Raw genomic sequence first — 9,644 nt, 5'->3', positions numbered from 1 at the left:
TTTGGAGTATCTTGAATACTCGGATAATTTAGCATACGATTACTCTATCCCATCAATGCCTTGTCTTGTGAAAGCAAGTTTAACCATTAATGATGTCTTAATACATGAACATATTCTGGTTTCTTTCGAGAAATTAATCAGCTTCATCAGACCCTTGTCTTTTGTTAAGCATTTGTCTTTGTTTGGCTGTATTCTGAGCTGTTTTAGGGAGGTATGTATGTCTAATCTCTAATTCTATCATTGGCTAAAATGCTTGATTATTTTGTTGTTATTTAATGAATCTTGAAATGTAACTAACTGTTTGTTTAATGTTTACCTTTGGCTGAAGGTATTTGACTATGTTGGCGAAAAGGTCCTAAAGGATCAACTGCCCATGCTTTCTAATCTGAAGCATCTGGACTTGGATTGTGCTTGTCTATTAATCTACTGGGATACATTGTTGTTGCCACTTCTTGCCTGTTCGCCGTTCTAAGAGACAATTACAAATTCAGGGGTTAGTGTGTGCTTCCAGTTTTTATTTTAGAATACGCGGAATGGATTATGTAATGGTGATATGATGTAACCTTAATCTGTCTTCTGATTTGCAGGGACTCATGGCGTATTATACTTTTTGTTGCATTGATGAAAGGGGACTCGTGTCACATGATCCTCCAGATGACTTTGGATATGAACAAGAGTTACTGGACTTGGAACTTAAGTATTTCAGAACATTTCAAGCAATTCCTTCATGTTTCAGAAATCATCTTAAAAGAATAGTGGTAAAAGAATACTATGGAGTATTAGAACGGGAAGTTGAAATAATCAAGTTTTTCCTGAGACATGCATTAGTGTTGGAGGAATTGGTCATATGCCAAACTGTGAGAACTGATGCTCCCATCCCAGATCAGTTGCTGCTTGAAAACACCATGAAGAATTTACCTAGGGCCTCAATAACCTGTTCAATTCAAGTATTGTGATCAACTGATCACAATGGCGTCAGACAATGTTTCATAAATTACCTGTCAACTTTATTTACTTGTATAAGTTTTATCTATCCTATCCTATCTTACTCTGGTACTTTCTCTATTTTTTACTTGCTATATATCTATTTTTCATGTTGATCAATGTACAACTTCAACCGTTTATATCCTTTTTTTATATGTTGTGATCACAATGACGCTAGACAATGTCTCATAAATTACTAATATATTCTCATACACACAATATTTTTTTTTAATGTACTTTACTAGAAATTTAATTGTTAAATTTAGTTAGTGATGAGTAAAAAAAAGTCAAACCATGTCAAGTATTTTGAATTGGAGTATTTTATAATCAAACATCTATTTTAGTGCTCTTATGAAATCTATTTTCATACTCCCTTCGTTTTTATTCACAATTAGTCTCATAGAAAAAAGTTTAAATATTTTATAACAAGCATCAATGATTCATAAATATTTGGGCTATAAATCAAGTTTTCACGATTAATTCACTGGTTGAAATACAATGGTGATTGAGCATGACTCATTGACAAAGTGAGCCTATAATCGAGCTTGTTCACAAGTGATTTACGAACATGTCAGCTCATTACAACTTTAAACCACTAGCCGATATTAACCGAAATCAAAATAACTTGACTCAAAATCAACTCGTGCACGATAAACCCAATTTGACAACTCTATGGGACCTCGACCAACACACCATTTTCTTTTGGCCCAATGTATAGGTTTCGGGTCAAGTCCCCTTAACTTTTCTTTGGTGTTTTTTTCACTCAACGACTTCGAACTCTCATACTTTCATCACTGAACCCAGAAAAACTGCGCACAAATACAAATTCAAACGTCAATGTTTCCAACACTCAAAATTCACTTCTTCAACTCTAACACACTTCTCCTCTTAATCTCTCTCTCATGTCCAAAAGACTACTTTCTCTCATCAAACCTCGCCAAAACCCCAACTCAAAACCAGCAAAAATACCCCTTTATGAACCCCATATCAAGAAATTGGCCAATGAAGCATGCAATTTACTCAGAACCCACCAAAATTGGGACAAATTTCTCGAGCCCCAACTCGCTGAAGAATCAATTGAAGCTTCAGAAATTGCCCATCTTGTTTTTGATAGAATTCATGATGTTGGTTTGGGGTTGAAGTTTTATGAATGGTTTTCTAATCGAAAATATTGCTCTCCTCTTGATGGGTATGCGTTTTCCTCCCTTCTTAAGCTTTTAGGAAGTAATAGGGTGTTTGATGAGGTTGAAAATGTGTTAATTTGCATGAAAAATGATGGTATTTTGCCTACTATTGATGCTTTGGATGTGTTAATTCGAGCTTATGCTGATTCTGGGTTAGTTGATAAAGCTAGGGAATTGTATAGATTAGTGAATGATAAGTTTGATTGTATGCCTAGTGTTTATGCTTGCAATTCATTGCTTAATGGTTTGGTGAAATGTCGTCGTATGGAGGTTGCATTAGAGGTGTATGATGAAATGCTTAAGAGAGATGGTGGTGGTGGTGGTGGGAGGTGTTGTTTGGATAACTATAGTACGAGTATCATGGTGAGGGGTTTGTGCGAGCAAGGGAAAGTTGAGGAGGGAAGGAAATTGATTGAGGATAGGTGGGGAAAGGATTGTGTGCCGAATGTTGTGTTTTATAATACTCTTATAGATGGGTACTGCAAGAAAGGTGAGATTGCGAGGGCGAATTGGCTTCTGCAAGAGATGAAGTTTAAAGGGTTTTTACCTACTGTAGAGACATATGGAGCTATGATAAATGGACTTTGCAGAGAAGGGAAATTTGAGGAGGTTGATATACTTATGGAGGAGATGAAGATGAGGGGTTTGAAAGTCAATGTTCAGATACATAATAATATAATAGATTTCCGGTATAAACGTGGCTGTTCAGTGGATCCTTATGATGTGATTAGAAGAATCAAGGAGAGCTATTGTAAGCCGGATATTATGACATATAACATTCTAATTTCTGGTTTATGTAGTAATGGGAACGTTAGGGAAGCTAATGCATTTCTAGAGCAGGCCATAAAAAGGGGTTTGACACCTGATCGATATAGTTATACTCCTTTCATTCATTTCTATTGCAAACAAGGTGACCCTGATAGGGCTTCCAGTTTGCTCATTGAAATGACAGAGAGAGGTCATAAACCTGATATGGTTACTTATGGAGCACTTGTGCATGGACTTGTTGTTCGTGGTGAGATTGAAGCTGCATCGAACATTCGAAAGCAAATGATTGAGAGAGGAGTTATCCCTGATGCTGGAATTTACAATGTTCTTATGAGTGGATTATTCAGAAAAGGGATGCTCTCAGCTGCAAAACAGTTGCTCTGTGAGATGCTTGACCATAAAGTACATCCTGATGCATTTGTTTACACTACATTGGTTGACGGATTTTCCAGAAATGGTAATCTAGATGAAGCGAAGAAGATTTTTGAACTTGCTGTTGAAAAAGATTTAGATCCTGGTGTTGTGGGATACAATGCCATGATTAAGTCATACAGCAGACTGGGGAGGATGAATGATGCAATGCTCTGTTTCCAGAAAATGACGCAGAGACACATCTCTCCTGATGAATTCACCTGTTCAACAATAATAGATGGTTATGTTAAGCAACATGACCTTAATAATGCATTAAGGATGTTAAATGAGATGGTAGAAAAGAAACTTAAACCAAATGTGGTCACTTATACGTCTCTTATTAATGGGTATTGTCGCCAAGGAGATACGTTTGGAGCTGAGAAAATTTTCAAGGAGATGCAGTGTCATGGTTTGATGCCTAATGTAATTACATATAGCATACTTATTGGTGGGTTTTGCAAAGAGGGCAATCTTGTCAAAGCAGCATCCACATTTGAAGGAATGCTGATGAGAAAATGCACCCCAAATGATGTTACATTTAACTATCTAGTTAATGGATTTACCAATATTGTGCCTGCTGCAATAGCCGAGAAGGAACATGATACTGAAAAGAATGAAAATTCAATCTTTCTGAACCTCTTCAAAAGAATGCTTTTTGATGATTTGTCGCCCAGAAAGTCGGTACATAATTGCATTCTCATCTGCCTTTGTCAGCACAGAATGCTCACAACTGCTTTGCAGCTGATACAAAGAATCATGAATAGGAATATCCTTGACGAATCATTTACTTTTGTTGCCTTGCTCCATGGTCTTTGCTTGGAAGGAAGATCAAGGGAATGGAGAAATTTGATCACATTTAGTTTGAATGAACAGGAGATCTATATTGCTTTAAGATACTTAAAGTTGTTGGATATGTACCTCCCCAAAGGAACATCATCTGATGTTTCATTCATTTTGCATCAGTTACATGAAAATTGTAAGTTAAATGGCCATAAAGCAGAACATCGTACAGCTTCTGTGAGATAATGGGAAGTTTTGCATCAGTTGGTTGATGATTGCAATTTTACCAGCCATGAAGCTGAACACCGTACAGCGTCTGTAAGATAATGGGGTGGAAACTTTAACTCTGTAAAGACCAAGAAATGACTATACTCTTGGGTTCAATTGATTGGTAGTGCCAAAAATTCCTTCGTTGGATTTTAAGTTTGATACAAGTCTTCATGAACCTGATGAATTGGTGATTTATTAATGGTTGAAGACTTAAAAGGAGAGACATACTGGAGGAATCGTGTATATAATTTGGTCCCAAGAGCACCGTGATCTGTCCTTGTCTTACTCTTGTGGCTTTTGGTATGTTTTGAAATCCTATTGCTAATTCAGTTTTGTCTGTTGCCAACTTTTCTTCAACCATTTGCCTTTTTTATAGATACATGGATTTTTGAGTTATTAAATTGATTTGTATGGTACCTTTATGTGCTTTCTCAGTGTGCCCAAGCAGGCTGCTAACTTCACTCTCCCACATCCCTTTTTTTAGGTGCTGATCAACTATGTAACTCACACCGCATCTTGATGAGTTGGTGTAACACACATTTACCATACAAGACTTGGTAAAACACTAAAACTCTTGATTCTGGTTGGAAAGACAAACTAAAATTTGCCTTGGTGCAATTGCCACATTGTAACCTCTGATCGATTGTCTTCTTTTCACTTACATTACTATTCTTTGGGTTGGGGGCCAGGTTGCTTTTTTGTAATTTCACTTGCAAGTTTTCACTTGATTTATTTTTAGATTTGGGAGTATTGTGAGAGTAAAAGAGAAGGATGTATTAGTGTAATAAACATATCGATTTATTAGTAGAAATTGACTACAATTTTCTGACATTGTTTAGGTCCATAATTCCACTTCAGAAAACAGCCTTAGCAATCTGGTAAACTGCATGGTCTATACGAGGTGAATCAGTGCTGAGACAATTATGCATTGTTTCAGTCACATAATATTCCTGTGAAGTGTTAACTTTTTCCTTTTGGTATGGTATGAATACAGCCATAAAGTTAACATGTGCATGAAAAATTGCTACTGAAGTACATTGCCTGTTCAAGCGTGCGGACTCATTGCTTTCACTGATTCAAGGAAGAGAGGTGTATTGCTTGACTGAAAACAGCTCTGTTTGGCTCAAATCACAGGTGAAGGGTAAGATACAGCATAGCTACATCCTGAAGTTGCTGGCTGCCCTTCTCCAAGGGTTCTGGACGACACTCCTCGTTACATATAAATCAAAAACATTTGAAAATCTCTTCATATGAAGCCTTGAGCTGGTCAGTCTGTTCTTTTTCCTCTCCTTTTCTTGAATATGCTAATTCTGTTCCTAGGATGGACAATTGTAAATTAGCCAGTCAAGTCAGATGCTTGACAGAAGTATATACTTAGTTTGAACAATATTTTGGGAATGCTCAAGTCTGTTATACTTCCTACAATGGACCTCAAATCTCTCCACCATTTGAGAGTTTTAATTTAAGTAAATTTTACATTCAACTTTTACCATTATTACTGACCATTATTCATACTTCTGAATCGTTTTTTGCCATAATATCTTTTGAGGAAAACATTAGGAAATATTGGTTGTGCAAAAATTAGTCAAATCCTCTCCTCTTGAAGAAGTGAGGGTTTGGATGGAGGAAACTCCTCCGGCTGCTGCTTCTGCTGTTAGTGCAGACAATGCGGCCTTTTCTGATTTATAATACTACTGTTAGCTGCTGCTGTCTTTGTAAAATAATAAAAATAAAAAAGAAATATTGATGGTTAAAAATGTGCATTAGCAAAAGGTGTTAAATAAAAGCATATTATGTATTCAATAAGCAATCTGAAAATGCAAGAAACCTGAAAGTTCGCATATTCAATAAAATATGGTTATAAAATCTACTTAGTGGCAAAAACTAGAAATAAAACAGTTTTCATATCTACTTAGTGGTGAAAACTGGATATAAAACAGTTACTATATCAATCAAGTTTGAATTTATCAAAACTTCAGTTAGATACTGCAGGGTCTGTAACAGAATCATTGCCATTGGTATCAGTCAAAGTGCCAAGCCAAGCAGGTGGCAGCATCCCAGTCTGTTCATGGACCGTCTTCACAAGTGGAGGCAGCATGCTATAGACCTCGGCCACACTTTTCATGGATCCACCAGACCCACTTCCACCCTCCAAGGTAGCCCCACCAGACCCGGATGACCATATGCTAATCTTCGGCTGCAAACCTTGGACAGCGTCAGCATTGATCCTTGCCATCTCTTGGAACACTCCAGCATTGATCATCATGTAATCCCTCAATGCAGCATAGTTTCCATTTAGGGCCTTAAGTAGGGTACTAAGGTGATATCCTTGGGCATTAGCAAGGGCTACAACTCCCTCAGCTTCTTTCTTCTTGCTGTAGAGATCTGCATCAGCTGCCTGCTGACGAGTGTAGAAGGCAGCGTCTGCTGATGCCTTATCTGCCTCAGCTTGCTTTTGTTTCCTGTAGAGATTGGCATCCGCTTCTCTTTGGTTGTTGTATAGGTTTTGGTTTGCTTGTTGGACCTGTTAACCAAAAATCTCTGCTGTAAACATCATTAGAAGATTAAACAGAGTGATGTATCTGCTGTTATGTGAAGTATTATCTTATAGACAAGCAAATTGAACAATTTAGCAGAAATTTGTCAGAAATTAGTACCCTTATGTCATATTCAACAGTTGCCTTACTGAGGAGGTCAGCCCTGAGTTGTTCAGTCCTAGTGAGAGCATTCTTCTTCTCCACCTCAACTTGCAGCTCGGCCTGTCGGATTGAAACAGCCTGCTTAGCCTCGACCTCTGCAAGTTGAGCCGCCTTGGACCACCCGGCCTTTTGTGCAGCCAGCTCAGCATTGGCTTTTGCAACATCAGCCTGTTTTTGGTTCTCAAAAATCATAACCTCACTCCTTATTTTGACCTCTTCCTTCTTGCCTTCTCCTTCCCTTTGTGTGGATATGATCTTGGTTTCTGCATCGATTTTCGCTGCATTTTGTTGAGTTTGTCCTCGCCTTAGCATAGCTCCTGTCTCTCCCTTCATCTGTGCCTCTGCTACATCCACCTTAAAGATACAAACACATCAAAAAACACAAAAAACACAAAAAACACAAAAAAAAAAACAGTTCAATCTTAAATTTTTTAATAATATATCAGTGAATTTGTCTCCTAAGTTTATGAATCTCTTCCCTAACATAATTGTTGCAAGCAAAAGTTAACCAATATATTCTCCAAAATACATCATCAATTAGAAATTTCCCTGCCTTGATGTTTTGGAAAATCTTAAGACTTCAAGTTGTCACATATACATGCATTATAATTACATCAAGAAAAATAAGATTACTAATTAATCCCTCAGATATGAAATATAAACAATTTTCCAAATTTTATTTTCAAGTTCATACAAGGATACTACAAAGATTCCAAGACATATACACCATGTAATTTAACAATGCTTTGCACAAAATTAATCAAATAGCTAATTGAAAACCACCCCAAAATTTCAGTATAATTTAAAATTAAAACCTTCAACATACTAATTAATCAATCTAAACCCATATAATGAAATAACCAATTCATAAAAAAATAATTAAAAAAAAATAAAGTATAATCAAGAAGTACCTTAGCTTGATTTGCAGCCTCCATCTGAGTCTTCTGACCCAAATAAGAAAAATACTCATGACCAGGAACATCAACAAGCTGTTTAATATTAGCATTATAAATAAACAGTCCAAATTGATTTAACTCCAACTGAACTTTGTCAAACACTTCTTTCTTAAACTCCTTAGTACCCTTAAAAATATCCTCCATAGTCATAGTAGCCGCAAGAACCCGAGTTTCGCCTTCAATGATCCCTTGTACAAGTTCATGTACATGGTTAGAGGACATGTCATGGGGTGCCATGAGCTTAGCATACAGAATAAGGCTTGCAGGCTCATCGACTCGAGGGCCGATGGTGAACACTGCAGGGAGCACAAAAGGGAGTTTCTCTGCGCTCATGGCTTGGACATTGAAGGTGTAATTTACGGGTGATACGTTCACTCGAACGTAACGTTGCCCTGGTAAAATCAATGCTTTCTTTGATAGTTTTATTTCGTCTATTTTCCATCCTGTTATTGCTAAGTATTCTGATGGACCTGCTACTTCGTATTTTGGGATTATCATGGTTCTTAGCTTCTTGGTTGTTGAGGAATTGAAGAAGAAAATTCAGAGAATTTTTTTGAGAGTTTTTTAGTGTGAGTTTTTGAGAATTTATGGGTTTATTTATAGACGAGATAATCAAGCAAGATTTCCTAGTAATTCCTATCACCTTAAACTTCCCAATAAGATAATATTCTAATTGTCAATGAGATCTTTATCGAAAATATATCATATTAATATGTTTTATAAAGGAAAATATATCATGATAATGTGTTTATATATGGAAAATATATCATAATAATATATCTTTTTACATTCTTAATAGGGTAGTTTAAAAAAGAAATCCTATTAGGAAATTAGGTGATCGATTTAGATTTGAGAGTCGTAGACCTTGTATAATTGTATTAGGTATTGTGCTAGGGAAAAAAGAGTTGTAGCTTGAATAGTATTCCTTGGTTAATTCAAATATGTATGTACTTAACTTCAAATGGGCTTGTCAAAATGTAAAAATAATAATAAAAAAAAAAAAAAAAAAAAAAAGCTTCAAATGGGGACTTTGATTGTATCTTATTATTCGATTCAATAAAGGTTCTTGGCAAAAAAAATATTATAATATTTACCTCCGCGACCCTATCTAGCTAGATAAATTTCTACAAAAAGACAATTATTAATGTATAATCTCTTTGGACTATAACCTTATTACAAATAGAGGTGTTAATGAATTGATACCAATTATACATTCATGAACTACTTAGCGAACAAATTCGGTTAAAACTCGTTAGTTAATTAACAAACAAGCTTGAACAGAAATTTTAAGCATGATAATTGAACAAAGCTCGAACATGTTAAAATCGATAATGTTCATATTCATTTATAAGTTTGTTGACGGTAAAAAATAAATAAATAAATAAATAAAAATAAAAAAATAAAAAAAAAAACTCAGTCAAAGCTCATTCAAGTCGATTAAATTTATATTAAAATTAAATTAAAAGTATTTATTAGCATAATTATATATTTCAAATCTTTTACTCATACATACATATTTGTTAAAAAGTACTTATTCCATCATAGGTAGGCTTGAAGACCTCCGTCATTACTTTTTTTTATATAGAAAGAAT

General features: G+C 35.6%; 1 protein-coding gene and 1 pseudogene across 3 annotated transcripts; one reads left to right on the top strand and one right to left on the bottom strand.

The window, feature by feature from the left end:
* Nucleotides 1-1,776: 1,776 nt before the first annotated feature.
* LOC145588030 (uncharacterized) lies at nucleotides 1,777-7,005 on the top strand. 3 transcript variants are annotated; one of them, XM_081644668.1, is made up of 3 exons: nucleotides 1,777-4,697; nucleotides 4,882-5,663; nucleotides 6,390-7,005. In XM_081644668.1, the coding sequence occupies exon 1, from the start codon at nucleotides 1,887-1,889 to the stop codon at nucleotides 4,371-4,373; it is 2,487 nt and encodes an 828-aa protein (XP_081500794.1). In that variant the 5' UTR covers nucleotides 1,777-1,886; the 3' UTR covers nucleotides 4,374-4,697; nucleotides 4,882-5,663; nucleotides 6,390-7,005. The 3 variants fall into 3 exon arrangements, with proteins under 3 accessions (XP_081500794.1, XP_081500793.1, XP_081500792.1); XM_081644667.1 differs by lacking the exon at nucleotides 6,390-7,005 and having other exon boundaries at nucleotides 4,882-4,954; nucleotides 5,237-6,296; XM_081644666.1 differs by lacking the exon at nucleotides 6,390-7,005 and having other exon boundaries at nucleotides 4,882-5,749.
* LOC145589019 (flotillin-like protein 3 pseudogene) lies at nucleotides 6,369-8,550 on the bottom strand (annotated as a pseudogene).
* Nucleotides 8,551-9,644: the final 1,094 nt, after the last annotated feature.

Source organism: Chenopodium album, chromosome 17 (genome assembly GCF_948465745.1).
Source record: "Chenopodium album chromosome 17, dcCheAlbu1.1, whole genome shotgun sequence".
Taxonomy (NCBI): Eukaryota; Viridiplantae; Streptophyta; class Magnoliopsida; order Caryophyllales; family Amaranthaceae; genus Chenopodium; species Chenopodium album.
This window is presented reverse-complemented; position numbering and strand designations above follow the sequence as displayed.

Coding starts and splice junctions, on each gene's coding strand:
- LOC145588030 (XM_081644668.1), top strand. CDS start 1,887: ATGTCCAAAAGACTACTTTCTCTCATCAAACCTCGCCAAAACCCCAAC.